General features: G+C 54.6%; 8 protein-coding genes across 8 annotated transcripts; 5 read left to right on the top strand and 3 right to left on the bottom strand.

The window, feature by feature from the left end:
• Window positions 1-3,592: 3,592 nt before the first annotated feature.
• On the bottom strand, window positions 3,593-5,150 carry C8A04DRAFT_36144 (PCI domain-containing protein; the record flags this gene model as incomplete). The annotated part of the gene is made up of 2 exons (XM_062783421.1): window positions 3,593-4,837; window positions 4,893-5,150. 2 exons carry the CDS (start codon window positions 5,148-5,150, stop codon window positions 3,593-3,595), a joined length of 1,503 nt encoding a protein of 500 aa, XP_062638384.1.
• Window positions 5,151-5,840: 690 nt separating this feature from the next.
• C8A04DRAFT_36143 (RNA-splicing factor) lies at window positions 5,841-7,157 on the top strand (the record flags this gene model as incomplete). The annotated part of the gene is made up of 1 exon (XM_062783420.1): window positions 5,841-7,157. The coding sequence occupies one exon, from the start codon at window positions 5,841-5,843 to the stop codon at window positions 7,155-7,157; it is 1,317 nt and encodes a 438-aa protein (XP_062638383.1).
• Window positions 7,158-8,977: 1,820 nt separating this feature from the next.
• C8A04DRAFT_36142 (GTP-binding protein RHO3) lies at window positions 8,978-9,888 on the top strand (the record flags this gene model as incomplete). Its single annotated transcript, XM_062783419.1, has 5 exons — window positions 8,978-9,030; window positions 9,128-9,178; window positions 9,240-9,289; window positions 9,366-9,455; window positions 9,512-9,888. The coding sequence occupies 5 exons, from the start codon at window positions 8,978-8,980 to the stop codon at window positions 9,886-9,888; spliced, it is 621 nt and encodes a 206-aa protein (XP_062638382.1).
• Window positions 9,889-11,339: 1,451 nt separating this feature from the next.
• C8A04DRAFT_36141 (putative uroporphyrinogen-III C-methyltransferase) lies at window positions 11,340-13,190 on the top strand (the record flags this gene model as incomplete). Its single annotated transcript, XM_062783418.1, has 1 exon — window positions 11,340-13,190. The coding sequence occupies one exon, from the start codon at window positions 11,340-11,342 to the stop codon at window positions 13,188-13,190; it is 1,851 nt and encodes a 616-aa protein (XP_062638381.1).
• Window positions 13,191-13,644: 454 nt separating this feature from the next.
• On the bottom strand, window positions 13,645-15,796 carry C8A04DRAFT_36140 (multicopper oxidase-domain-containing protein; the record flags this gene model as incomplete). Its single annotated transcript, XM_062783417.1, has 5 exons — window positions 13,645-13,826; window positions 13,901-14,058; window positions 14,166-14,961; window positions 15,069-15,625; window positions 15,696-15,796. The coding sequence occupies 5 exons, from the start codon at window positions 15,794-15,796 to the stop codon at window positions 13,645-13,647; spliced, it is 1,794 nt and encodes a 597-aa protein (XP_062638380.1).
• A 2,748-nt stretch (window positions 15,797-18,544) lies between these two features.
• On the bottom strand, window positions 18,545-19,206 carry C8A04DRAFT_27256 (reactive mitochondrial oxygen species modulator 1-domain-containing protein; the record flags this gene model as incomplete). Its single annotated transcript, XM_062780241.1, has 5 exons — window positions 18,545-18,686; window positions 18,780-18,870; window positions 18,949-18,978; window positions 19,049-19,075; window positions 19,152-19,206. The coding sequence occupies 5 exons, from the start codon at window positions 19,204-19,206 to the stop codon at window positions 18,545-18,547; spliced, it is 345 nt and encodes a 114-aa protein (XP_062638379.1).
• Window positions 19,207-20,581: 1,375 nt separating this feature from the next.
• C8A04DRAFT_27255 (vacuolar protein sorting-associated protein 64) lies at window positions 20,582-22,979 on the top strand (the record flags this gene model as incomplete). Its single annotated transcript, XM_062780240.1, has 2 exons — window positions 20,582-21,715; window positions 21,774-22,979. 2 exons carry the CDS (start codon window positions 20,582-20,584, stop codon window positions 22,977-22,979), a joined length of 2,340 nt encoding a protein of 779 aa, XP_062638378.1.
• Window positions 22,980-25,197: 2,218 nt separating this feature from the next.
• On the top strand, window positions 25,198-26,376 carry C8A04DRAFT_27254 (uncharacterized protein; the record flags this gene model as incomplete). The annotated part of the gene is made up of 1 exon (XM_062780239.1): window positions 25,198-26,376. One exon carries the CDS (start codon window positions 25,198-25,200, stop codon window positions 26,374-26,376), a length of 1,179 nt encoding a protein of 392 aa, XP_062638377.1.
• Between the last annotated feature and the right edge of the window lie 1,445 nt (window positions 26,377-27,821).

Below are 27,821 nucleotides of genomic sequence, written 5' to 3'. Positions count from 1 at the left end.
TCATCTCCCCAGTCAACGTTGGCAACGGAACCAAGAGTGGGCGAGCGACCTTTCTTCCCGTCTCAGTCGCTCGACCATCCGATTCGTTTTCGCGAGGCAGATGGCGGCGCCGCCATGACTCGCGAGACCACCCCGTCGAGAGTGAGAAAGGAGTGATTGGCTTACCGGTGTGAAAACGGGTCATTCAGGACTTGCATGACGGGAGCGTGGAGAGGCGTCCTGCGGCGGGCTAATGCATCTCATCATGGTCACAGTCTTGGGGTGGGAAGCTCCTGGTGAATGTTCCTTTGGTGTGACCCGGAAACGAAAGGATCATCTTCGACGGAGGTGCCTTGTCATCGGCCTCGGGGTAACATCACCATCGCCGTTGGGGAACTTCTATCGCGGCCGTTTTGTCAAGGGATGTGATACTCCACAAGGCCGGTCTCACAGAAACTCCCACTTACAGGTGGTACTCGTTTTCATCAACAGCACTTCGCTGGGAGCCCCCGCCACTAGTTCCTCTTGTGTCGTCGTGTGGTTATGCGGTTGTCCTGTTTCAAGGTTACAATGAAGGGAGCCTGTGCAGAACATGAGAATCGAGGAAGCCAGACTGGGCGTCATTTCCTTGGGGAAGGGGCAACCCGCTAACCCACAGTGGGCGTTTTAGGGCTGTCAACCCCGTGGGGTGAGTGCTGGTGGATGCCGGTAGTGCCTTCTGTCTTCAAGGGTATTCCCGGCCGGGGGAAGGTGCGGATCCACTCTGAGCAGAATCTCTCAGTGGTAGCGGCGAGCTCTGAGCTTTGCACCGGGTGGTGCTCACTCCTACTCCCTTGGCTTTCAAACCTCTTGTCCCGTCGTCTGATGCTAGTTTGGGGCCCGGATTCCCACAAACCTGTTCCCATCCTCCGCATCGCCCTGCAGAACTTGTTTGCAATGCTGCACGTTTGACAGGCCCGGCGCCAACTCCTCATCATCTGTCGCGCGATGCCTCCAACAACCCCACCCGACAACTTCTTGATTCCTCCCACGACATCCCCTCCCATGTGGTTGCTGGTGGGGTGTGATCCAACAGAGTTAATCCGACCTGATTTTCACCCCCCCAGCAAACCACTGTCATGCTTCTCGTGGCACGGCTTCACGTTAGCAGGGAGAATACAGCAATGAGGGATTCCCATGGATTCGCCATGGCGAGCGGCACAGCGACTCTCAAGACTTGCCGCGACATACGGCAAAAGCACCCCTCGCCACACTGTTACTGATGTCCAAGAGATATTTGCACGCAGGCCCAAACATACCAGGTTCAACTTGGGGGCACCTCAATTGTGTCGGTTGCAATATTTTGTCAACGATCTGTCGCACATTTGAAGTAGAGACACTTCTAGATGTTCGACTTGGAATAAGAAAGAGAGAACAGTGCTCCGTTTCAACCTCCTCAGCTCCTTGGAGGATCACAAGAAAACGTCCCAGAAAGGGTTGGCATCTGAGGACAACAACACCGCAAACCCAGAGTTCGGTTGGTTGACTGAGCATGCTGACGAGTGCATATGGCAGAGCTGTATGGAATGGCAGCTTCTAACTAGATGGTCTTAGGTCGCCATCGGGCTCATGAACCGAACGTTATTGGGCGCAAGACTTACTCTCATTGTGTCCAGACCGATCTTTTCAACAACTTGATGTCACCCCTTCTCGCAATCGCCCGCACGGGAGGGCAGTAACATGCATAAGCGGAGTAGGAGACATGATCTACGGTGCCTTCTTCTCGAACGCCAAACATCACTCGTCGTTTGTCTTCTCCACGGCCATGCGTACTGGCGGGTTTCCGGGAAGGAGCTCCATTCGCAGTTAGTTTTGTGACTACGACTGCGGGTTCCCGCCTTGCAGAGTCCACAGCGACCACTGGCCATGACTTTTGCGTCTCACGGCTCAAGGCCGTGCATTCTCATTACACGACCCCCCTCACCCCTAAGCCGTTTCGAACTACGCATATTCAAGGCGTCTTCGTTGTGTTGATCAAACCTAAGGGTGTTTTTTGATTGTGTTGATGGAGTCTGATATGTTACTTCGGCTAGGATAAGCATAATCGAGCTCCCCATGCTGCGATCTAGATCGTACGCAACCAGGGCCAACTCACCGCCCCTTTGGGCTCTTTTTGGTGAAAGCAGTAAATCTCCCCAAGAGGTTCCAGAACAACAGGACGACAGGCTCCCGCCCATCCCATACCCATGACAATTGAACCCAACCCGGTTCCGCCATCCGTTTTCCTTCCGAGCGGGCCGATGCCTAGCCCGCCGTGGAGACCCGCCGATCACCTCCGTGCGATCACCCCGGCCGCTTCGTCTGCCGAAGACTACTTTACCCGGCAAACCGCACAACGGCGGCGGGGCAAAGAGAGAAAGAACTGGATCGGCGGAGAAATCCGCTCAGCGACGTTTCATTGAAGAGGGGGGGGTTTTACGCGGGGACGGCCGACCCTGCACCACACAGCGGCGGAGCGGCAGGGCGGATACCTCAAGCCGCCGACCCGTTGCAGACGCGGTTCAGGAAGATGCAAACAAAGCACAGTTGTTGGTCCGGTTGGGTTTGACTGAAGACAAATAACAAAGGAAAAGAGGAAGAAAAATTAGCCGAGCATCCAAAAATGCGACCGGGACTCGGGCCCCATACCCCTCGAAAGGATCTTCACACGTAAATAAACTTAATGGGGCAGGTACCTTGGCTCACCCGCCGCCGGTATCGACAAGAGGCCGCGCTTCTTCATGCGGCTATGCGCCCACCCACGGCGGAAGTCAAGCGAGACGGGGAATTTGAGCGCGAAGCGAGGTCAAAGGCCCCGAGGGTCTGTCCGATCCAGGGGAGAGCGGGGCTAGATGTGCATGTCAAGCGCGGGTCCGCTACTTGATGGCCTTGAGAATGGCCTGGGGATATACTCAATACTACCAATTCCAGGGAGGGGCCTAAACGGGACGTGGCCAGCGGTAGCCGGTCAAGAAGAAAAGTGTTATACGAGGACGCAAGTACAGACGGGAATATATCCCGCTTAGCCTAGGTGCTGTTGTGGGTGAGGAGGATGAGGCAGACGGGATAAACGCCCACCAAGCGAGCGAGGACGGGCTTTGGTACTCCGGCTTTGTTTGAGCACTACTTTTTCGGCGGTTGGATTATGTTGTTTCCCAAGGCGGTGGGGGCTAGTGCCTCCAGGGACACCGAGGGACATGGACGGGAAAGGTCGACGCGGCATATAGTACGTGGCCCCTAGTGCTATGGGTCCTTTAGTAGATCTAAGCCGGTGAAGGAAGTCCACTCTGGACGGGGCCCTTAATGTTACCAATGCTTTTTAGTGCCTTGCTTGGGAATTTCCCCCTCGTGATGCCTCAGTTCACACTCCACATTGCCACGTAGTAATGCGAGGAATCACCCATACGTCTAATCAACCGATTCTAAGCGCTTCGCTACCCCATCTAGTCATGACATCCTGTCCTATCCTTCCTCGTAACGGTCTTAGTCTTGATGGTCGTCATGTAAACGCTTCGTAATAGTTTAGCCAACACCCGGCCCGCGACATAGGCAGTATAGGCCCAGCCTACTTCTCGCCCATGACCCTTGAAAGCACTCAAGACATGCCGCCCATAGATAGAATACTTCTCAACCCGCCGCCCCGACGGAGCGCCCTGCCTCCCCTACCACTGCGGCTTCTGTCCCGGTCCGAACCGCCAAACCCACCGTAATCACCCACCGAGTCGTTGAACCCAGACCCGACCGTCTCTCCAATCAGGCGGAAGCCCTCGGCGTCCCGGAAGATAGTGGCGTACAGCTCGCTAACGGCGGTAGCCATGTTCTCGATACTCTGGGCGCGGGCGGCGTCTCCGGTCGATTCGATCTCCACGGTACCGGCATGCTCGTCAATGTGGCCGCGCACACTCCCATCGACGATGAGGTAGCTGACAATATCTTGGGCCTCGGCGTCGCTGATGCGCAAACGCTCGGCAATCCAGCTGAGTCGCATGCGGGTGTAGGGTGCGATCAGCTTGAGCACGCCCTTGGTACGCATGTTGCGCGTGACCTCGTCGATGTTCTCGGCGATGAAAGGGTCGGCAATCAGATCGGTGTTGCGCTGGAGGACTTCCTCGTACTTGAAGATGTCGTCGCGCTGGTAGGCATCGACTAGATCCGTCATGGCGGCAATGCGAGGATCGTTCTTGTACGGCTTGGTTTCTTGGCTGTCGAAGGGGTTGATGTCCGACTTCATGAGCATCGTCACGAGGAGTAGGTACTTGAGCACTTGGATCCGCCGCAGATCGCCGGCCTCGTCATAGTTGCGGAATGCTTCGAAAAAGTCGATCTGTGCCGACTTCCAGTTCTCCTCGCTCATGTGCATCTTGCCACCGCACTCGCGGATCACACCCTGGATCTTGGGATGTGGCACCGCGGAGCGCACCTTTAGTGCTTTTTGGTAGAGCGCCTTCAGTTGGTTGTTATTCCGAGTCTCGGAGTACATCTGAATCTCCAAGGCGTAGATCTCAAGCGAGTATGTGCCTTTGCTCGGGTCGTCAGTGCCATCCTCCTTCTGACACACCTTGTGGAGCTCCCGAAGCTTCCGGCCAACGGTATGGTAGTCCTTGCGGTCGAGCAGTAGTTTGGCGAGTTTGATGTTGGTCTTGAGCCAGAGCCGTTCATTATTCGTGCTCTGGAAACATTGAAGCGTAAGCGAGTAAAACTGCTCGATACACTCGACGGCGGCCGGGTTATCGGCGCCTTTCTCGATGAAGTTGAGCATATTGTCGATGGACTTCTCCGAGTAGTTCCGTGTTACTGCGGATTTGACGTATGTGAGGAGCTCCTGGTAGTGCTCGGTTGCCTAAACAGCGTTAGAATTCGACCTCGAAATCCGAACCATACCACATCCGACTGACCTTCTCATAGCGCTGCAACTTAAACTCTAGCTTAATGGCTTGCTTCAAAGCTTTGAATCCCCATTCCCCTTTTTCTGGTTCCAGTGCCGGTATACCTAGGAACTCGCCTACTGCATCCTTTGGATCGGATGTCTTCGTCTGCTTCGCGTTGTAGTATTTGTTTTCAATGTCGACATCGCCACTGTCCTCTTCATCTTCGTCCTCGTACTCGAAGTCGTACTCCTCATCCGAGGCCTGCATGAAATCGTCGTCCGACATGATGGCTAGTTCCAGCGAGCTGTCTTGATAAAACTGTCCGGTTTGGCGAGAATGGCAAAGTGTCTGGCCGCAAGATCCGATTGTAGTTCGATGTTTGGGTTTGGTTCGAGGAGGGACCAGGCAGGCACGCACCTTATAAGGCTGAGGGGCTAAAGGTGCTGGAGCTGGTGTGGGGTAATCTAACGTGATTGATCATTGGTTGGCAGCGGGAGAGCTTCCATGTCAAAGGTAAGAACAAATTTGGAAATGTTTTATAACGTATATAAAGAAGTTTTACGATTGAAGAATTATCATTGCGTATCTGCGACGGGGACCATTGGAAGTTATTGCTTCTTTAACTTTAAATTACAGCCGTTCCTATCGTATTGCAGATGCTCGTTCCTTTCGACTTGACGTTCTGGCGTGGTGGAATTATGTATCTAGTCAATATGCAAGTATGCGAGTTAGAGATGAACCCCTGTAGCCTAGCCACCTCAAAAAAAGACGGGATCACCTGTCAAGGTGCTTGTCGCCACTCCTTGTCGCATCAACAACTTCGCATCGCTTCCCGTCCACAGAGGAACCCGCACCAGACAAACCGAAACGATACGGCTTGGGACTACGCTTTGATCGACCGAGCCCCCCTTACGAAATCTACGTCCTTCGATTCCCTACAACTTCCGCTGCGCCCGCAGCACCAACACCGCCAAGATGGGTTCGGGAGACTTGAACATGAAAAAGAGTTGGCATCCCCAGCGATCGGGGAATGTCGCCGCCACTCATAAAGCCGAAGCCGAAGCGATCGCAGAACGCAAGAAGTTGCAACAGCGCCTCCAAGAAATTGAAGAGGAGCGAAAGAAGGAAGAAATCCAAAAGGCGCTGGAGGCCGCGGGGGGCAAGCCAAGACTACAGAGGGTAGAGTGGATGTACTCCGGTCCGACCGACGGGCAGGCAGGCGACGCGGCCGAGAACGAAGCATACTTGCTGGGGAAACGGCGGATCGATAAACTCTTGCAAGACAACGATGTGAAGAAGCTGCAGAAGTCGACACAGGACTCGGCTGGGGCTGCTCCGGTTCCCGCAATCGCCAACGCCCGGGATGTGGCCACCAAGATCAGGGAGGATCCGATGCTGGCGATCAAGCGGCAGGAACAGCAGGCTTACGAGGCGATGATGAAGGACCCCATTAGGAGGCGACAGTTGTTGGCGTCGATGGGCATTGATGATACACAGGACAAGTCCAAACGCAAGGAAGAGCGGCGGCACAAGCATCGGCATACACACCGTTCACACAGGCACCGGGATGAGAGGGAAAGTGACAAGTATTCGCGTCGGCATAGATCCGATTCGAGGGACAGGTCGAGGAGCCCGAGGAGGCGCGACTCAGTGGAGGATGACAGGAGGCGACGGAGGAGGGATTCCCGTGATCGCAGGCGGGAGAAGTCGGTGTCTACCGACTCTCGGGATCGGAGTAGCGAGGATAGGAGGGACAAGCGGGATACGCGAGATCGTCGGAGTAGGAGCCGCGACGGCGTGCACAAAGATAGGCGGTCACGAGTTGCATCCCGGTCGGCATCCCCACCACGACGAAGGAGAGATTACTCGGCTGATAGACATGACCGGGGGAAACGGGAACAATCAGGGGAACGCAGCGGAGGGTACAACCCTCGCAGTGGCAACTCTTACAACAAATCGCGCAAGTACGACGATGACCGCCACGACCGCGCTCCACCACGACAAGACAGGCACCCCCAACGTCCCTCGAGCGGCGCTACCGCAGACAGGGAGAAGGCCGCGCAAGAAGAGCGCGCCCGCAAGCTGGCGGCCATGCAGGAAGCTGCCACGGATCTTGACAAGGACCGCGAGCAACGGTTGGCGCTCCTAGCGGATCAAGAGCGGGCAGAACAAGAGTCGGACGACCGCGCGCGGCAGCGCAACAAGCGGTTTGGAGGGGATGCTGGGTTCATGAACGACCTCCATAGTCGGGCGGCCGAGTTGAAGGTTGCTGATCGGGCTGGGAGGAGGTAAAGGGTTCATGGGTTAGAGGTCGCGATAACTTCAGGGTGTCCGGTCCTCGGCTCTTGGAACTCGCGAGACGGTATTTAGCAATTAATCTTTCCCTCGGCTGGCCGGTCTGTCCTTCCACTACTCGCAATTACTCTCAATTCCAGGCCTACAATCTTTACCACGGCTTGATATTGCGTCGTTGTCCTCAGCGGCGCATTTTCCCGCCGGGCTCACACACCTTTTTCCGTAATATGACCCCGCCGGTCCGATGGCTCGAGACTGATAACTAGTTACAAGGCCGGGAATCCTGGGAACGACGGGACGGGACAAGAAAATCCTGATCGGTGGGCCGAACTGCAGTGTAGATCGATTGTTATTTAGATCGATTGTAATTCAGATTTTTGGGAGCTGGAATTCGAATCGGCTGGTTGGCTCGTTGGCGAACTGCCTGCCGTTGAGGTCACATTCAACAGAGCGGGACGCAGGTTGTCGGCCACGCTATGCCAGCTGAGGCGGGTCGATGGCACAATTTGGACGTCGAGGCAACTTGCTTCTGATGTTTGTCATTTTGGTTTCGTCCCCTCCCCGACCTTATTCTTTTCAGATTTTTGGAGAGACTGAGCTCTAAAGATGAACATTTAACTAGCATTCGCATCACAGGACTTGAGGCCGTTGTTCATAGCAACCGTCGGATTCTTGCTGGAAGAAAAGATACATCATCAAAATGCACAAATCGTGACGAATGGGGAATGGACAACCGTGCGGTTATACATGAGGCAGATGGTTGGTGGGGCCTCGTGTTCCAAGAGGTCGTGCCCCCCCTTGACCTGCAGGAAACGCCCCCCGCACCCGGGCACCGCCCCCGATCCATTCCAGGCTGGATTTCCTTTTCAGAGTGGTCGAGTGGCTCATCATCGGGCAGCATGCCCTTCAGGAACAGGTTTGAAGGTGCCAGTGCCTCGCAAAACTGGAGGCCCAGCCCCAAATGCCACTGCGATTCCACATCCTTGTCGAGCGTCGTCTTGGCGGGTGGCTTCCCAGCTGCAAAAGCATGGACGAAAGGTTCATTGAAGGTCGGTCGTGGTGGGTCCTTCAGGCCGTCCAACTTTCCAATCGCCCCCTCCAGAACCCCCCCTGCGTGTTTCCCGATGTGAGCAGGGAGCCAGCGTCCTGGTTGCGCTGCTGCTGGGAAACCTTGCTGACTTCATCTCCGAGCGGCATCAATTTCTCGCCAGATTTGGCTTTCCGTTCTTCTTGTCATCCTCACGTTGTCGTCACCTCACTTCTCACCATTCGCTCGTTGGCCTTTTGCACTTTGCACAACTATTTCCTCGCTGTGGGACCAGGTCGCGCAGTCTGACGACACACACGTTCCCTCTTCCAATTTCTTGGATCTTTGCCTGTCACCACGAACCTGCCTGCCCGCTGCAGCCTGCGCATGCTCCTTCTGGATCCAAGCCTGCTAGACGACGCCCGCCGCCGTCCTCGTGCTTCTCCTTGCGGCTTACCCGACGTTTCGAAACGTGCGACTGGCGACTACTTTGGGATTTACTAAAATCCATCTTTGCCATACCTGACGCTTTCTGACGACATTCTTCGCCCGGAACCCGCTCGGTCGCATTAGATCCGCTCCCTTCTTTTCGTTATCTTTTTGAGGGACACCCCCTCGCGCCTTGAACCAACATTGTCCTTCGGGAAAAAACAAGCCGATATTCGAACTCGAGACGAACAAACGAACAGATCAACTTGCGCGCTTCGATATCGTACAAAACATCGCTTTTCAACCGCGGTTGTCGATCTACCAAACAACTTAGCTCACAAACCGTTAACAACTCGCAACAATGCCGTGTGGTATCGGTGGCTCCAAGACGGTCCAGCGCAAGCTTGTCTTGCTGTGAGTTCGCCTTGTCAATCGATAAGACTCCGGCCGAATTAGTGTCAGGCTAAGGGTCCGATGCGCCGGACGAATTACTGATACATGTTTTGCGTAGTGGCGATGGTGCATGCGGTAAAACCTCGCTGCTGAATGTCTTCACGAGGGGGTGAGTCGCACATACGGCATGTGATCCGGCATTGTCGCATTTGCTTAACATTTTGGCACAGGTACTTCCCGACCGTCTACGAGCCAACAGTGTTTGAGAACTACGTTCATGGTGCGTTTAATCGATTCTGTGGGGGTTACACGGGTGGAGGGTCAAGATATGGCAGCGGTGCTAACGTGGAGGACAGACATTTTCGTCGACAATGTGCATATCGAGTTGTCGCTCTGGGATACCGCTGGGCAAGAAGAGTTCGATAGGTTACGGAGTCTGTCATATGGTGAGTTTGCCTGGGATCAACTTGGGGAAGGCGGGGTGCTAACACACGACCTCTAGACGACACCGACCTGATCATGCTCTGCTACTCCGTCGACAGCAAAGACTCGCTCGAAAACGTCGAGAGCAAGTGGGTAGGCGAGATCGCCGACAACTGCCCAGGGGTCAAGCTTGTCCTAGTAGCGCTGAAGTGCGACTTGCGGGAAGCGGCGGACGAGGACGAGGCGGCCGCATCCGAGGAAGCCAACCCGCGCGAGAAGAAGCCGATGATCAACTACGACCAAGGTCTTGAGGTTGCCCGGCGGATCCACGCGCTCCGGTACCTCGAGTGCTCGGCCATGCGGAATCGGGGTGTCAACGAGGCGTTCACGGAAGCGGCGCGTGTCGCACTTTCGGTCAAGAAAGAGCGTGACGACTCCAAGTGCGTTGTCATGTGAGCTGACTGACCGAGGCTGACTTCACACGGCTGTTTTCTGAACAGCGAGTTCACAACGGCCCGCAGTTGCGATCACTTCTGTGGTCTTTTTGAACCTCTTGACGCTAGGAACTAATTTCCGCGTTGTGTGCTCCCAATGGCCTCCTCCCCTTTGGTATCGTCTTTTTCTTCGCCCTCGATCCATTCTAGGGTCTCGACAACCACGATTTTAGTTATCGAATCACGGTCTTTTTTCGGCTGTACATATTTGACCGACGTTTCTTCATGACCACGACATCCACCTGCCGTCGACAAGAACAACAGCACGGCTTGGGCGGATTCTCAGAGCGGGCAAATCTGCTTCGATTGCCGGCTCTTAGACGTTGGGAGGCGCGAGCCACGGCGGGGAGAAACGCGGGCGCCTTTTGCCTTCTTTAGTTTTTGTGTTAAAGAGATTTTTAATTTCGACGACTTAGCCGGTTGCTGTGGCGTTTTGTTATTCTTTTGTATTTTATTTTATTTTATTTTTTTATTTTTCCAGTTCGGTTCGGTACCCGGGGTGAATTCCGTAGCTGAAGGAGTCAGAAAAGAACACGAAGTTTAAGATTATTTTAAGAGAGGTCTTTGGTCCCGGTATTAATGTGTGTTGAAGTGATCATGCATGAGAGCGATGAGTCGTCTGTTTTGGGGTATTTCATTTCATACTGACAACCAAGTCCACTTCTTGAGCATCCGCGGAAAAAGCGTCATCGGTTTCCGATAGGATATCGAGAGATAATTCGTTAAACGACACAGTCAATCAAGCACAACAGACGTGCGGAAGCGAGCATCTCCGGGGACTTACAAAGTTCATCTACACGTGTAACTAACCCCGCGGAAAACGTTTTGTCATCCTTGGTATCTTCAGAGGATGGCGAGTGGGCTCGGCGGGGTGGTTGTCGTCCGGTCCGGCTGTCGGTCCTTGGCCTTATCATAAAGTTGGCCGATAAGCGGCCCTCGTGAAATGGCGTCAGCGGGCGCTAAACCGGTTGTGGGAGTACATTTTGTGTAAGTCGGCGGAAGGCTGCGCTGTGGTTGGTGGGTTGGTCCCCTGTCTGGCCTTTTTGAGATTTTTTGACGGGAAAAGAGTTTACGCAGAAAATTTGGGAGGACGGCACCGAGCGGGATGGACACTACACGTGGAGATAGATGATGGTAAAAATGGTATTTGTAGTCTGGGGAGAGTCATCAGCGGAGATGTGGATATCGAGGGATTGAGTAAGTTTAGGAAGGGGCTGGAGTTGTTATGAGGTTTTAATCTCTTTCTTTCGCACTTGAATTCGACAGTTGAGCTCTCGTCTCATCTCATCATCCCATCTCCTTGTATTGTTATCCACTTGAACTTTTCTTGCCCCCCGTCGTCTTGATCTTAAGGCAGCTTTCTACAACTAGAACAAAACCTCAAGTCCCGTCCTTTAAAAGGGGTTAAAAGTCATGGCCTCCAACTCACCCCCAATAGCGCTTCTCACAGCCCAGCACTGCGCAGGCCAAGTCCACCTCATCCTCGGCGCCAACCCCCTCGCAGCAGCACGCGCATCATCCTCTCTCGCAGCCGGCGCCAAACCAATCCTCATCTCACCCATCCCATCAAACAACGACCAACATCAACTCCACTACAGCCTAACCTCCCTCATCGCCTCGTCCCAACTCACCCACCTCCCCCGCGCTTTCACTCCAGACGACCTCTTCACCCTCGGCCGGCCCGAAGTCAACCACGTCGTTGACGCCGTCTTCGTCACCAGCCACACCAACCCTCCCTCAGATCCCTCAGATCCCTCAGATAATCCCCCAGAAGCCTCCTCATGGACCCCCGTCTCCCTCTCAACCCTCTGCAACCGCCACCGCATCCCCATCAACATCGTCGACTCCCCCGCACTCTGTTCTTTTAGCTTGCTGAGCGTGCATGTCGATGGCCCGCTGCAGATTGGTGTCACGACGAATGGGAGAGGGTGTAAATTGGCGGGGAGGATTCGAAGGGAGGTGGCTGCGGGATTGCCGGCTGGGTTGGGGGGCGCGATGGAACGGTTGGGGGGGTTGAGGAGGAGGATTGTAGATGGGGATGGGGGTGGGGGATTGGATGGGGGTCTTCTTGGAGGGGGGGATGGGGATGACTCGACGGAGCAGTCGGCGGGGTTGAATAAGCTGGTCCGGGAAGGGGATGATGATGATGATGGTGGTGAGGCGGCTAAGACGAGACGGATGCGGTGGTTGGCGCAGGTGTGTGAGTATTGGCCGTTGAGGCGGTTGGCGGAGATTGGAGAGGAGGATGTGGAGGGGATTTTGAAGTCGTATCCTGGTGGTGGTGGTAGTTCTCAGATATCCGACAAGACGGGAACGCCTTCACCAACTCGCACCGGCCGAGTCATCCTCGCAGGCAGCGGGCCCGGCCATCCAGACTTACTTACCCGCGCGACTTACAAAGCAATGCAAACGGCCGACCTCATCCTCGCAGACAAACTAGTCCCCGCGGGGGTACTCGACCTAATCCCGCGCCGCACACCGGTGTCCATCGCGCGCAAGTTCCCCGGCAACGCGGACCGCGCACAGGAGGAACTCCTCCAGCAGGCGCTGGATGGCGTGCGCGCCGGGAAAACCGTGCTGCGTCTAAAGCAGGGAGATCCGTTTATCTACGGCCGAGGCGGGGAAGAAGTGGCTTTTTTCCGGGCGCATGGGCTGGTAGGGAGTAACGATGTGGTGGTGTTGCCGGGGGTGACGAGTAGCTTGAGCGCGCCGCTGTTTGCGGGGATTCCGCCGACGCAGCGGGATGTGGCGGACCAGGTGCTGGTGTGTACGGGGACGGGGAAGAAGGGCAAGGCGCCGCGGCCGCCGGGGTTTGTGGGGAGTCGGACGGTGGTGTTTTTGATGGCGTTGCATCGGATTGGGGAGTTGGTGGGGGAGTTGACGGAATTCACTGCTGAGGAGAAAGCAGAACAACAACAGCAGCAGCAGCAGCAGCAGCAGCAGCAGCAGCAGCAGCCAGGAGAAGGTGAAAAGCAACAAGAAGAAGAAGTAACAGAGAGGAGGAGAAGAACCCTCTGGCCACTGACAACCCCCTGTGCCGTCATCGAGCGAGCGAGTTGTCCGGACCAGCGGGTGATCCGGACGACGCTGCGGTTTGTGGCCGAGGCGATCGAGCAGGAAGGGAGCCGGCCACCGGGGCTGCTTGTGGTTGGGCGGGCGTGTGAGGCGTTGTACACGCCCGAGAAAGGCCGGTCGTGGGTGGTGGAGGATGGGTTTAAGGGGTTGGATTTTGGTGTGGAGGGGGGTTTTGCTGGGATGGCTTGATGAAGATTGTGAGGGGGGTTTGTAAATGATAGGGGGATTAGTTGCATGTATTGGTTGCATTAAGGGGTGTTTTGGGATAAATTAACAATTCGCTCAGTGTATGAACGATCAGTCTGTTGTGTTGATTGCCTTCTCGGGATTGACAAGTTTAGATGGAGCAATTAATGGGTGTTTTTGTTCCTTTTACATCACCGCCTCGAGACAACAATGTGCGGATACTTCAAAAATAGAACTGACAGTAAACAGACAACTCTATCCCCGCTCGCAACTGTTACCAGCGGGAGCTTAAAACCCCATAAGCTATCCACACCGGCGCTCCCCCTTCCCAGAATTAACATCACCCCTCTAGACCTCCACCATAACCAATATTACATTACTTGCTTGCCCCATGCAATTCTAATATAATACCTACCTCCATCCATACCTGCCCCTTGGCCCCCTCCCATAAACGACATTATGTCCCACTATCAATCTGGTCAACAATGTTATACTTGGACCACAAGTCCCAGGACCGACAGGTCTTTTCGACGTCCCGCGGGATCTCCAGCTGCTCCACCTTGTCGGGGCGCACAATCAGCGTGGTGAGGAAGCCGCCCGAGGCATGCCAGGCGATGTGGCAGTGGAAGGCCCAGACTCCTAGGAGAGTGTTAGAAGATTTACTCTGGAATAGTTTGTCGGGGATAGTGGGAGTAAGGGAGACAAAAGTGTACCTGGCGCGCCGTCGAATTGGATCACTAGATGGCCGTTGGCTCGGACGAGGTATACGTCTCGACGGGTCGGGTTGGACGGGCGCACGATGGTGCCGTCCCATTCGCCGTGGCCTTCGTGGAGGACGTAGAAGTTGTGGCCGTGGAGATGCATGGGGTGGCTATATTTGTTAGCTGGAGTTGCCTCGCTAAGGGGTTCGAAACGGGGTAGAGAAAAGGGGAAAAAAGGGGAAAGGGGAAAAGCGGAAAAAAAGAAAAGAAAACATACGACCCCCCACCCCTATTATTCACGATAATCCGAATCTTGGTATGATTCCGACAATTCACCACATTCCACTCCTCCGGATACCGAAACACCCCATCATTCGCCAACAAAATCACCGGAGCATTATAATCCGTCCGCATCGACACACCATTAAACCTCCAGAGCGCCACATCCGACTCATTCCGGAACAACTCAATCCCCATCTCCTCCACCATCGTCGGCTTCGGCACCGGAATGGGAAACAGCGGTTCCGACGTTCCCAGCGGATCATTCGCGCAATTCTCCGGGTCGGGCACATCCCACGCCCGACTGTCCGGCGTGGTCGACGTGTTGGCCTGGTCGTAATGCACCGCTGCGACGGCGTAGGGCTGGTGTGCTGGGGAGCAGGACGTCAGGTTGGAGCGCATCCAGAAGGTCGCGTTGGGGGATTTGCTCGCGTTGGCTGTGACGAGGACGTCGGCGCGCTGGCCCACGCCGAGGGTGACTACCGTGGTGTTGTAGGGTTGGACGGGGACAAAGTCTTCGGCGATGACGGTGAGGGTGTGCTCGTCGATGGAGAAGCGCTGGACGCCATCGCCGCCGGAGTTGATGAGACGCAGGCGGTGGGTTTTGCCGGTGTGGAAGCGGAATTGGGCGAGGCCGGCGTTGTTGGTGCAGCGGTGGGTGTCGTTGGGGGGCAGGGTGGAACAGTCGAAGTGCATTTTGCCGTTGATCAGGTTGTTGTCCGAGTAGACTTTGGGGTTGCCGTGGGGGGCGAGCATTTCTTCGACGATGTCGAAGTATTCTTTGTGGTACCAGTCTGTTCCTCATGTTAGCAGCTTGTCCAGGGGGGTTATTCTCCCTTCTATGATCCCTGACCCTTTTTGACCCCCTATTTTACAAAAGGGGAATGGAAGGCAAACTCACCACTCAACATGACCGGTCCCAGGTCAATATCATACTTCTCATGCGTCGGCCCATGCACCACAATCGGCCCAACAATACCCCCGGTATACTGCGCCGAGTAATGCGCATGATACCAACTGGTCCCATACAAACTCGCCACAAACTCATACTGGTACGTGCCCCTTGGCGTAATCGGACACTGCGAGATACCCGGCGCCCCGTCCTCCCAGGGCGTCTCGTGCTGCAGGAACCCATGCCAGTGGATCGCCGTGCCTTCGTCCGGACCCGTGATGTTGTTGTGCACTTTGACCACGATGGTGTCGCCCCAGTTGGCTTCGATCAGGGGGCCTGGGTAGGCGCCGTTGACGAGGAGAACTTCACGCTCGTAGCCGTCGGGGGCGATCACGCCCCGGCTGATGACGAATTCGTAGCGGCGGACGTCGCCGGTTAGCGGGTATTCGAGGTAGGGGTTGGTGCCGGAGTCGGTGCGGTCGCCCCAGGGGAATGGGTCGTGGGCTGGGTCGTCGCTGAGAAATGGGGGGAGGGTGGGGGCAAATAATGTGCCTAGTACCGATAGTCTAGGAGGGGTTAAGTCAGGAGGGGATTCCGGTTCAAAGCAGTACAGCAAAGATGGCGGAGGGAGCTCACCCATTGGTGTTGGACTGTTCCAATGTGGCCACTGCCGTGTAGAGGACCCTAGGCAGGACGCTGCCAACGACGCCTGCTATGAGACCGTCTAGAAGGCCCATGGCGGGCGGGTGAAAGGAAGGGAAAATATAAAAGGAAGGAGAGGCTGGAATAGAAACTGCAACACCATCCGGTCAAACGAGCGACGGAAAGGGAAGGACACACACAACAAATATCCACAACCTGCTTGTAAAAAGAGGAAGCAGGTTTCCCTCCAGGTCCGAAGTAATACAGTGGGATATTTGAACAAATAGAAGAGACGAGCAAAGGAAGAAGGAGGAGGCGAGTACGAAGAAGAAAAAGGACCGGTAAGAGAACTATACTCCCATCCGCCCGCTATCTCCCAGAAAAGAAAAGACATAGCCGCGTGCCAGCTAGCCACGGAAGAACACACGCCCCATCCCTGTCAACGCCTCCTGCTGTGAAGGGGGATACCGCAGCCAGCCATGACGACCGCCAGAGCGCGAGGGAACCACTGGCCCCGGCGGGATCGGCGTCCGAGTTCACCCCACCACCCGGCCGAGATAGACGCAAGTGCCTTCGTTTTCTGTATCTCTCCAAGCGGAATATATTCTCGCGTTACCTGTGACCCGTGGGTTTGCTTCCGTCAACTGGGTGTCCGTTAGGTGCTCGCTACATAGCTAATGCCGAGAGCGAGAGCAAGTAAGTCCTGACGAGGTGACGCCGTGATGGGGCGGCTAAGACAGTCCGGATGTGATGATGGTGATGAAAGTGCAAAGCCCGGTAGCCCCAAAGCGCCAGTGGCTGTAACACGTATTGTTCACGCACCATTGGCAAGCCGAGTCTGAGTTGGAGTGGGTGATGAATACGCCCGGCCCGGGCCGCGGCCCAGGCGATACGCTCGGCTTAGGTTGACGGTGCTCAGGGGCACAGGGCACACGATTATGTTGGTATGGAATGTAAGTACCTGAGCGGAGAGGAGATAGAGAGCTGAACAACGCGTGGACCTCGTTCACCAAAGACACCTACATGCATACATAGATAGCGCACCCCAATGACTGAACCGCTTAACCGCAGCGCCACCCGACCAACAGGTGACCCGAGCACAGCTGGCGATCCTTATTAAACCGTGACGCCCCCAAACGAGAATGTAACATCGACGAAGGAATAAAAGAGCAAGAAACAATATAATACAACCCAACTAAATCCGAACGAAGACCCGAAAACTTAAACAATGACTCGTCACCCACGTCGGACAAAACCCACGCCGGACTAATGATTCCGATTTCCCGCTCCCGTCTAGACTATTCGCCGCAATGACATACACGGGAAGAAGAGCCCCCCCAAAAGAAAACGAATCCCGACTTCGAGATCCGTGACTGAGGGCCTAATCCCTCGCACACATCCTATGCTCTGAGACGTTACGTAGAACAGCAGGGAAGTAATTAATAAACAATCCGAGAAGCCGAGCTCTGACATACTTTCCGCCGGACTGGGATCCTGGCGGACGGGGTCGAGCCACCTTTCAGCTCATCGGAACGCTGCATCACCCGGCTCCTGGGATTCCCGTCGAAACGGGAACGCGGGTGCCGGGACAGGGCTACTATGTAGATAGGTACACAATTGTGCTAAAACTCAATAAATGAACGGAAGCGAAGGCAGGCTGGTGAAGGTTTATTCGGTGTGCTTCGTAAGAGAGACCAGATCAGAGCTCTTACGCTCGTATTCATCAAACCCACAGATACCTCATACACTTTAGCTAGGCAACGCTTCAAGTTGTAGAACACAGGTTTGCCTCACCAACGAAAGAAAAGTGCACTACGCCTTCATGCAAGGGCGCGTTCCATGAGGAGCATCCCGATGCCAGGGCCGGAAGAGAAGACCGGCTTGGCGGGTTGGGTTTTATGCAACGAGCCGACGCCGATGTGCCGCCATGGGCACAACTCTGAAGATGTGTCATGAGATGACATGACCTAAGATGCTCACGGATCAAGTATTCGGACGGAGCTGGCGCGTTCTAGCCAGTTCCGGGACGCGTTGGTGAATAGTAAATAACGACGAAAATGGAAAACAAAGGTGAAACAGCAAAACAACACAAGATACGCGACAACGCCACCTTGGTACGGAACTCAACCCGGGGGGGGGGGGGGCAAAAGCTTTGGGCCACGGGTTCAGACAATCGGTCAAAGAGCCCGTGGCTGTAGATCCGTCTCACCTTTCGGTGATTGCGATCCGGGCTGTTGTGTAGAACGGCGAGCGAAGCAAGGCAAAGAAAAAAAGCCCGAGGGTAGCGTCGTACAACCTCAAATTTGATTAACCTTTCTTCCTTTAGCACAGAGCAGGGGTAACGCTGCGAGAGTGGGCTGCGAAAGGCTTCGTATTCCACGAGTGTGGACGCACTGCGGGAGGTACATCGAAAAGAAAACGAGATGGTTATTCCTGCCCGGGTTGGGGGTTAGACGTCGTTGGTAAGCGGGAGGGATGGGGATGGGGAACCGGTCAAGGAAAATAGCACTATGTTGTGCGAGTTGGATCATCAGGGGCGCAGTGCAGTACGGTTGGAAGGCTGCATACAAGAACGAGGGGGAAGGAATCCGTGGGAGTGGAAAGAAGTTGGTATGTATAAACACGACATGCTGCAGTCAGATATTCTTTTTCTGCCCTTCCGAAAAACGCCGTCCCTAATGAACCCACCCGACTACCCGAAGGGCAAATCCGCCAAGTTGAATGTACGTACACTCATATCAATTACATCGATAGCATTTCCGCTTACCGCTCTCGCAAAATTGGCCGTGGGAATAATCTATATCCTGGCATCCGCAAACGAACTCCTCGGGAGGCACGGCATATCAATTGTCGCGACGCGGTGCTTGGGCCGGGCGGAAGGCTCGTGAGGCCATGATGATCGGTCGTCGCTGAGCACGGAGGTAGGCTTCTTGGATCGCGGGTGAGGCATCGGAACGGATAACACTACCGATGGACATGAAGAATCTAGGAGTACATGAGGTCAGAAGTCGGCCGTTAAGGAGAGGGAGGGCATGGGAGTGAGAACCATCGCCCACACAGGAAGGGGACTACACATACCCGAATGTCGCGCCAGAGCCCAGCATGTATTGTCCTAGTGTCCGCATGATACCGTTTGGCCCGGCGCCGTACCTAAAAATGTTGACAGTCCCTGCACGAGTGTTAAACTATGATCGTTTGCGGAAGCCTAGTCGGGAGGGAAATTATCGGTTGGCGGGGTAGGGCGTACCGAAGATGAAGCCGATGATAGTCCCGACAGCTGTGTTGGAAACGATTTGGTTATTATAGAGCACATGGCTTAGAGTTCACAGTCAGTCAAGGAGACATACTGCCACCCATCATGGCGCCCATTTTGACTGTGACCGAATTAGCTCTTGCTTCATATTCTTTTTCTCCCCCGCTCCACTTTGCGGTAGGCCGGCGCAAACATACACTTGTCAAAGTTGGACGGCCCGACGCCGCCGGGATGACTGGGAGGAGGCGGCATTGTAGTAAGGAATGTGCGGTAGCTCCGGGCTTGTGGTTTATGCGATTGTGGCCGGCGTGAGAAAGAGTGCTTTGTGCACGCACTTGCGGGTGTAAATCAACAACGACGATGGAAATGGAGCTTCAAAAATGGGGCCGTGAGCTTGCCGTGGGCAACTTGGCGTGAGGTGGGAACTCCAGGCGCACGGACCAGTTCTCCATGACGCAGTGGCCTGCTCCAGCTGCTTGGGGGCCGGATTGGACTACATTTAAGGAGTAAAGAGTCAGCGTTCAACTGATCACGCGTTATATTTTCAACTGCTTACACTTTGTAAACAGTTAGAATTTTGCGATATATCTTCCAAAAGAAGCTATTACTGCAGTTAAAGCATAAGAGTGACCCACAGCCTCTCCAAAGCATTCTGCACTTCCCTGGCTAAGATCAGTTTGTTCGACTTTTCTGTGATGATTCTCCATGTGCACGGACCATCCTTTCTGATGTCGACCTGTTCTTTCCCAACGAGCTCACGTGACACCTCAATTTTCACCCGTCTGGTGATTTCGGACGTGAATAGTTGGGCCACATTGGGCTTACTATGAAAGACAGAGGAAATGAGATATTTCTTTGGAATACCCTTATGCGTTAAATAATAGCCCTTTGCAAAGGAGGCGATGCGCCATTGCAGTTTTCATCACGGTTTGCTTGGGGGAATCAGCAAATCAGAAGGCGGGAACTGCTGCTCCTGTCAGGTGCATGCAGACGGAGCGGGTCAGAGGCGGGCGTTGCAGCAGGAGCGGCGGCGCGCCCAGGCCACCTGCTGGTCCCGTCCGCTCGCTCGCTAAGCGCTTCGATGGCCCCGACTCAAGGGGAGTGGACAATCATCAAAATTCAACAACCTCAACGCTTCGAGTCGCTGCAATCCGTGACAGCGCCCACCACCCGCGAAACCGACCGCGACTCTGCATCTTTGTAAGGTGCGTGTTTTGTTCAATCGGCACGCCGTGTGCCGGCGATTTCCCGCGATTTTTCCTGTCCCGCGATCGCTGTGGCGCGCTCCCTTTTCTCGCAATTGCCAACCAAAGTTTTGACCAGCGAGCGCCCCCGGGCGTCAACGCTAATCTTTGCCCACTCCACCAACAAGTCGCCGCACACACGACGATTCTCTTGCACTCGCTCGAGTGTGGGGCCCCCCTTGGGCAAGGACTCGGACAGCAAAATAGAGACATCACCGTCGGTGTCGTCGTATCTGCACGGCACCTCCCCTAACCCTGAGCGAAACACGCATGCGACAGATCGCCAAAGAGATACGCCATCGTCGACTTCGGCTCGCTAACAACCTTCCCATTGCCCTCGGCCATCCTGAAGCGCATCTCCCTTCCCCTAGCGCGCCTTCCTCATGACGGCCGTCGCAAACCCGCCGAGCTTCTCGAATCTCAATCGGCCAGGATGGATTAATGGGGGTCAGTCGTTGACCACGCTCACCTCATCATCCTCCGATGACGCCAGGGGACTTAATATGTTCAGCACGCAGCGCAAGTCCCTCCAACGAACAAATTCTTCATCATCTGTGTCGTCGACGACCTCCAACTCGTCGACATCGACCGTCACATCCAATCCCGGCTCGCAGCCAAACGGTTCCGCGATGCCGGGTGCCAACGGTGACGGGTGGTCGAATCCCGCTGCCCGTAAGCGACCGGCCGCAAAAGGTCCGTGGGCGAACGGCAAAACCGATGGGCCCACCGATTTCTCGAGGGGTACGTCCGGTCGCGCGCCCACCACGAACGGCATCAATGGCCACCAGCAGCAGTCTTTGTTGTCGAACCAGGCCCAGCCGGCGGGCCAAAACGGCCTCGGCCGTCCGGGTGCAGAAGCCATGGGCTCAGGACGCCAGCCGGTGCTATACCTGCTGTCGTTGAACGGGAGTTTTGAGCGCAAGACCATTTCAGTTCCCTACTATCCCGACACGCTCCGGATTGGGCGCCAGACAAACGCCAAGACTGTACCGACACCAGTCAACGGCTACTTCGACAGTAAGGTGCTGTCGCGGCAGCACGCTGAGATATGGGCGGACAGCAACGGCAAGATCTGGATTCGAGACGTCAAGTCGTCCAACGGGACGTTTGTCAATGGCACTCGGCTGTCTCCAGAAAACCGAGAGTCAGAGCCACACGAACTTCAAACTCAAGATCACCTCGAGCTCGGAATTGATATTGTCAGCGAAGACCAGAAAACGGTGGTTCATCACAAAGTGGCCGCCAAGGTCGAGCACGCCGGCTTCATGTCGCCCAGCAACAACGTGCTTGACATGAACTTTGGCGATCTGGACCCTTCGAACAGCGCCATTATGCTTCCCCTCGGCGGCGTCTCCCCATTCCGAGGGCGAGCCGGCAGCCAACCCGGGATTGGGGGGAATAACCGTATGATGCCAGGGAACATGGGAGGACAGCTCAACGGAGGCCAGCAACAGCGACAGTTTTGGATGAACCCAGTCACAACTGTCACGACGGAACATATCGTCAAGAAACTTCACGTAGGTCCTTTCCCGCTTAGCCACAGCACCCGTGGATACTGATTAAACGATGATACAGTCTGAGATGCGCAATGCGAGGTTACAAAACCAGGATCTCGCGCGAACCAACCAGTTCATTAGCGCCCTCCTATCTAAGGAGGACATCAAGAACTCAGAGAAACCTGAAGTGCCTGATCCGCCAAAGGCACATATACCCAATGGCAACATTTCCTTCAGGTCCGATGGCGGGAAAACACGATTCTCCGAACCCCCCGCGCCGCCGCCATCGCAGCCACTTCCTGAGAAGCCAGATGCCCGGGCCTCGGACGTACCCTCGCTAAAGCGAGGCACAACAGAGCGGCCCAAAATTACAACCGGTTCCCCGGTTCGCCAGGACAGCAATGTGAACCAGATCTTTATCCTTACAGAAGCGTTGAACAGCGCCAAGAAGGAACTCGACAACCACTCGGCAAGAGTCCGGGATCTTGAGGAGTTGTTAAACAGGGAGCGGGAAGCACGGTTGTTTGCGGAGGGCATGATGCAGAAGATGGGGGAGACCAACCATTCCAAGATGAACGGCTCTGCCGACGCCCCGCATTTGGTTAACGGCCATTCCGAGCTCGACAGTGCCTTCGACTCCCCGGCCGACCAGCCCGCTGCCCCCGACGTTAAGATGCGAGACGTGGCCGCGGAAGACGCATCTTCGTCTGAAGCAGGCAAGGCCGAAGCACTCGCGGCGGCATCCCAAGCACGTCTTGATTCCATGGCTTTGGAAATGAGCAGCTTACGGGAGCAGCTCGAGGCATTCCGGGTGCGCGCAGAGAAAGCCGAGGCGGAGCGTGACGCCGACCGCAAGACGCTAGCCGAGATGGTGATCCAGATACGGCAGCGTGACGAAGACGACAGGAAGCGAGAAGCCGAGAGGAGAGCGAGGTCCGAATCGAGGAGCCGACGGCGCGCGCTCAGCCTGGAGAAGAGGAACTCCGAAAAGCCAACGTTGTACACCAACGGCCACCCCAAGGGCGTCCCAGCAACAGTCGAGACCGACGACGAAGACGAGTCCGATGTCCCCGCTGCCCCATCCCGGGCTAACACCATCAAACCTAATGGAGGGGTGCTGGCAGTCAAGGGGCAACAACAACAGCAGCTGCAACAACAGCAGCCGCAAGACGGCACGCTAATACACACGTTGCCGTACGCGTCCATGGTTGGCGTGGTCCTGTTCGGGATGGGCTTGATGGCGTACCTGAACGGCTGGCAGCCGCAGTCGAGGCTGGACCGTTAGTTGGGCTGTTCTGATATGATGAACAGCACACATGATACCATAACAAAATAAATGCATGGGTTCTCAGCGGCCAGCGGCTGTGGTTGGTACATTACTCTTTCTCTCGAATTCGGTCGGCGCGGCGCGGCATTAGCAAGGGCGCAATGGACGGGGCATGATCTTGGCGGCGAAGGCGATGGCTTCGGGGTTCTTCGGCTTCTTATTCTTTCGATATGACGACGATGAAGGATACCATAACTAAACTAACTAACACACACACAAACACACCACAGCACGCATAACCAAACTACTACTACCGTCGACCGGAGGCTTAATACTCTTCTTTCTGTTTTACTTGGTATGGAATTGGAACGACAACTAACTGGGCATGGGATGTTTTTTTCTTCTTCTTCTTCTCTTGTTTCCTTCTCCATGGTGTATTTTTCCCTCTTTTTCTGGGTCTTCTTTCCATCCCCACTTGAACCACAGACTACTTGAATGTTTTCTTTCCTTTTCCATTCTATCTTCAGTCCTTAACTGGGTTTCTTTTGTCATATTGTGCTCGAGGGGACGTGATGGCTTGGAAGTTGACCGTGTTGGGGTATTAAGTAAAGTAAAGTAAATATAAGCAAGCGGGATACATGAGGGGTGTGATTGATACATGAAATGAGAGTTCGGGGAGTGAGAGGGGATGAGATGGAACATGGGGTATTCTGGGGAGAGCGAGAAAGCATACACGCTTGGTCTTTTTGTGGCCTTTTTTGCGGCTTGTTACATGGTGTTGTTGTGTTGTATTTTTTTTGTTGAAATTTGTGATCATGAGCGATGTGTTGAACAACGTGGGTGTTATTACTGTCATACCAATTTAAATCTGGAACCTGCGGGTGTAACTTGTAACTGCTTGTTTGGTGATAATTAGTTATCGAGCTGATTTCTAGTCGCCTTGGGCATGGGGTTCTGTGCTGTGGGGATCGTGGCTGGGTCTGGGGGTGGTAGAGGCTTAGAGGGATGAAAGGAAGGTTGAGATGCGGTTGAACACAGCGGCGTATGGGTCCCGGCGACGGATATGTTGATCTTGACATGTAGTTTCTCGAGCAAGCCTTGGTGCTGTTTTGAATTTCGCTTAATTACTTGATTAGGTAGAATTCGGTTCCAATGCGATGCGGGTTGGTAACCTTGCGATGTGAGACCGTTTTTGTTCCGTTCTTGAGTCTCCACTGTGAACTTACTTGTTGAACGTTTTTGGGAAGTGTGTGGTGCATTTGCCTGTGGTGAACCAGCTGCAAGACGGTAGGTAATTTTCACATCCCATGGATCACAGCCAAGTTTGGCGACCGTTTATCGTAGCATGTGGATGTTGTCATCCCTGGTCATTAATTAATTAAGCCACGATCTCGCTTTCCACGGTGTTTTTCATATGGTGGGAAGCATTTCCCCTGAAGTTAACAATTCCACAATCCAAATATCCTATTTTGAAAGAATTTTATAACTGCCATGGTTCACTTGTTCCTTCCTTAGGTATGTAATTAATCTTTACTTGAAAATACTCTTTCGCGAGGAAATGACTCCCTCAGTTATTCAAGTCTACTAACCAGGAAAGAACCACCCACTTTGAAACGATAGCAGTGATTCTTTTGAAACGCAAAACCGTTAAAGGACCGTCTTGAGGACTTGAAAAGTTGAAATGTTTATGAGCCTGTTTCGAGAACACCCCTACGCGCACTATGGTAGTGTAGATTTCGACGATGGATCTGCGTCATAATTACCAGAAGGTTTAAGCATAAGCATGCCTGGCATAATGCAACGCTACAATCCATACGTATGTAGTCCAGTCATAGCACCGCCACATTGAGCCTTGAACCGGGGAGCTGCGATCAATGTGCTGACTGCACTTACCCTTAGGGAAGGTCAAACCACACCTAACGTTCTGTTCGTTGCAGCTTCCTCGTGCACAAACTCAAATAACTGAGATATAAGGGTCCAAGCGCATGCAGAATGTCGTCTGGACGTTCCCGATGGGAGAGATTCAATGGTGAACCCGCCTTGCTGAGAAAGTATTAAAGTACTGACCCCCCGGTTTATTCTAGGAGCTGATTTCCAAATTCAACATCTATCTTTCAACATTCACAAGTCAAGACTCGGAGTTCATATTCTCATCTGCAGTCATCACTTGGTGATATTGCCTTTTATTACACACCAAACTTGCCCACACGCGGGGCTTTACAAGATCTCGGACACCATGTCGACCGCATCTAGTACATCTGTGTCCGCCCTCACGGGCCGAGCCACCGCCGACCTCTGGCCCAAAGTGGCTTATACGCTGGACGACAACGTCCCCGTAGCACCGCCCACCGCTCCCGGGAACGCCAACAAAACCGAGACCACAGCTGCCCCTCCGCGACAGCCGCCGACCGTCGACCTGGGCGCGATGGCTGGCATCCCCGTGGAGGTTCTCCACATGATCCTGCGGTGCTGTGACATCCAGAGCATGGCACATTTCCGCGGGCTGAACCGACGGGCCGCCGACGTAGTGGACTCGCTGCCTGAGTATCGGATCCTCTGCCGGCACGCAGCAAATCTGGGACGGGCGTATCATGCTGCGTCCGCACCCACCCCCAGTGAGAAGGACAATAGCGGGGGAGCCGGCTCGATCCTGCAGCCTCGCCGCCTCTGCTCCCCCCCCGTCCGCGCCATCGTCGCCACGCTACACGACCCCCGGTGCGAAGGCTGCTCCCTCGCCCTCGGCACCTTTTTCTACCTACCGACAGGCCATCGGATCTGCATCGCCTGCATCGCGTCGTGGGGGGATATCAGCCCGGCCTTCCACAAGCCCGACACTCGATTCCCTGGACGTTACTTTGTGCCGGTCACCGCGGCGATGGCCGGGCGGTTGATCGGGTTGCCCCGGGCGACATTCGGGACGTTACCGGGGCGGATGAGGGTTCTTCCAGGAACATATGGGGCTGTGAGTAGGAACAATACCAGTGACGGACTGGTCACGTTTGGGGCGGGGGACAGCGAGGGGGGATCAATTGAAGGCTGGGAGGAAATGGTCGACCTGGAGACTGTCGTCCGCGCGGCGGGTGTGGCAAGCGGAGGTATGGACGAGTTGATCAGAGTCTTGTTCGATTACTTGCGTTGCTCGTCGATGGAATGGGAACAGGGGATACTCGTGCGCCGGGGCCGGGACGAGGAGGTCGTCAGGCGGGAGAAGGCGCTATGGTATGCGGCGGTGGTTCGCGTGCCCGTGCTGCGCAGGTCTGGAGAGGCTGTGTCAGCCGAGTGGGGGTTTCCATGTCCCGGGTGTAAGACGGAAGAGGGGCTGAATCTGCGGTATACGCGGGAAACGCTTTTGCTACATATCAAGATGTTTGGGAAGGTCAAGAGAGGGAGGCATGTCAAGGAGGATGAAGTTTGATGAGATATGTATCAGATGTAGATTGTACGATCAGTGTATTTCCCTTCCCTTTCATCTTTCTGTACCTTAACTTGGGTAATTAACAAGTTAGGAAATTATGTTTTCATGTTAAGACTTGGAACGCTTCGCTGTTATGTTCACAATCTGTCGCAAAAGACAATCGTCAATTGCGACGGCAAGTAGGACCCTTTTATACTGTGGCACAATCAGATGCCGTTGCTCAGGTCCCAAGACATCCATTCATTATTATATTGTTTAAGTCTAGGTAGGTACTCTTACCCAGGGTATCATCAAAAGCTAATGCCAAACCACGCTACGCACCGTCTATGTACCCCATCGCTATCCTCACCCCAACATAAAAAAAGGCAAACATGAACTCCAACCAAGGAAATCCCCGATCTATCCTCCCAAGCCCCTCCCGAATCCGAACCGGGACCCAAAATCAAATACCAAATATTAAAAGACAAGAGATAGATATTCCCTAGCCAAGCACCCTCAGGACCCGAATGTCAAGTGACTGCGCATTCGGAAGCATCGCCAGATGATCCGACAACCCAAGCGGATGGGCATATTGGTTGGGATTTCTTTTGTTATTGGGACGAGGACCCGAGATGGTACTCAGCGCCAGACTTTCACAACGCACGCCAGATGCTGCCACACTTCCGCAGCGAACATCCACATGCTACCGGTCCTCCGAGGGGGTTGTTGCTGTAGAATGTGGATTAGGGCATATCATGAGGATTTGGACTTGGGAAAGCGACGCGGCGAGAAAACAATCGTTTCAAACGCTCATATTCCTTTTTTGCATCATCTGCGAGCTTCCCGGCTGGCTCTGTGGTATGCTTTGTGTGTCTGGTCAATTTGACTCCTTTTCACAAAGACTTCACGCCATACTAGGCGGCTGAATCGCCGCCCCGGTGGTCGGAAACTGTCCCACTGGCCGCTGTGCCAGGGGAAAATCGCCCCTTCTTTCGTGCCCATCCTCCTCTGGTCTTTCGTGCCCGGCGGCCGCACTGCCCGTACCGAAGTAGTCAAGGTATATATAGGCTCCGTCGTGGTATTTCCGCCCCTTCTGCAAATCGCCCGACGACCTTGCTGGGCTGAGCTGGCTGTTCCAGAGGATGTTCCACTTGGCCTGTTCACCGGGGAGGTGGGCCGTTTCTGAGTCGGGCGGTACATTGTCAAGCTGATGGCTGTGACTGTGAAGGATTCGGTGTCCAGCTTGAGAATGCCACTGCAGCTGGACAAGGGCAAGTACCAACTAGCTCCGAGAAGGCTGGTTGGTTGTATGTGGAAACAGATTCCGGTTGGGCCCTGCTCTGATCTCAGTTTCATGTGCTGGTGCTAGTGCTAGCATGCACTGGTGGCCCGGCGCTGGGCCCATTGGCTCGGTCGGCACGCCGAGCATCCCTACGGTCCCCTTTACCTCGGCCATCTCTTCATTC

This window comes from Dichotomopilus funicola (genome assembly GCF_033296635.1).
Source record: "Dichotomopilus funicola strain CBS 141.50 unplaced genomic scaffold C8A04scaffold_19, whole genome shotgun sequence".
NCBI lineage: Eukaryota > Fungi > Ascomycota > Sordariomycetes > Sordariales > Chaetomiaceae > Dichotomopilus > Dichotomopilus funicola.
This window is presented reverse-complemented; position numbering and strand designations above follow the sequence as displayed.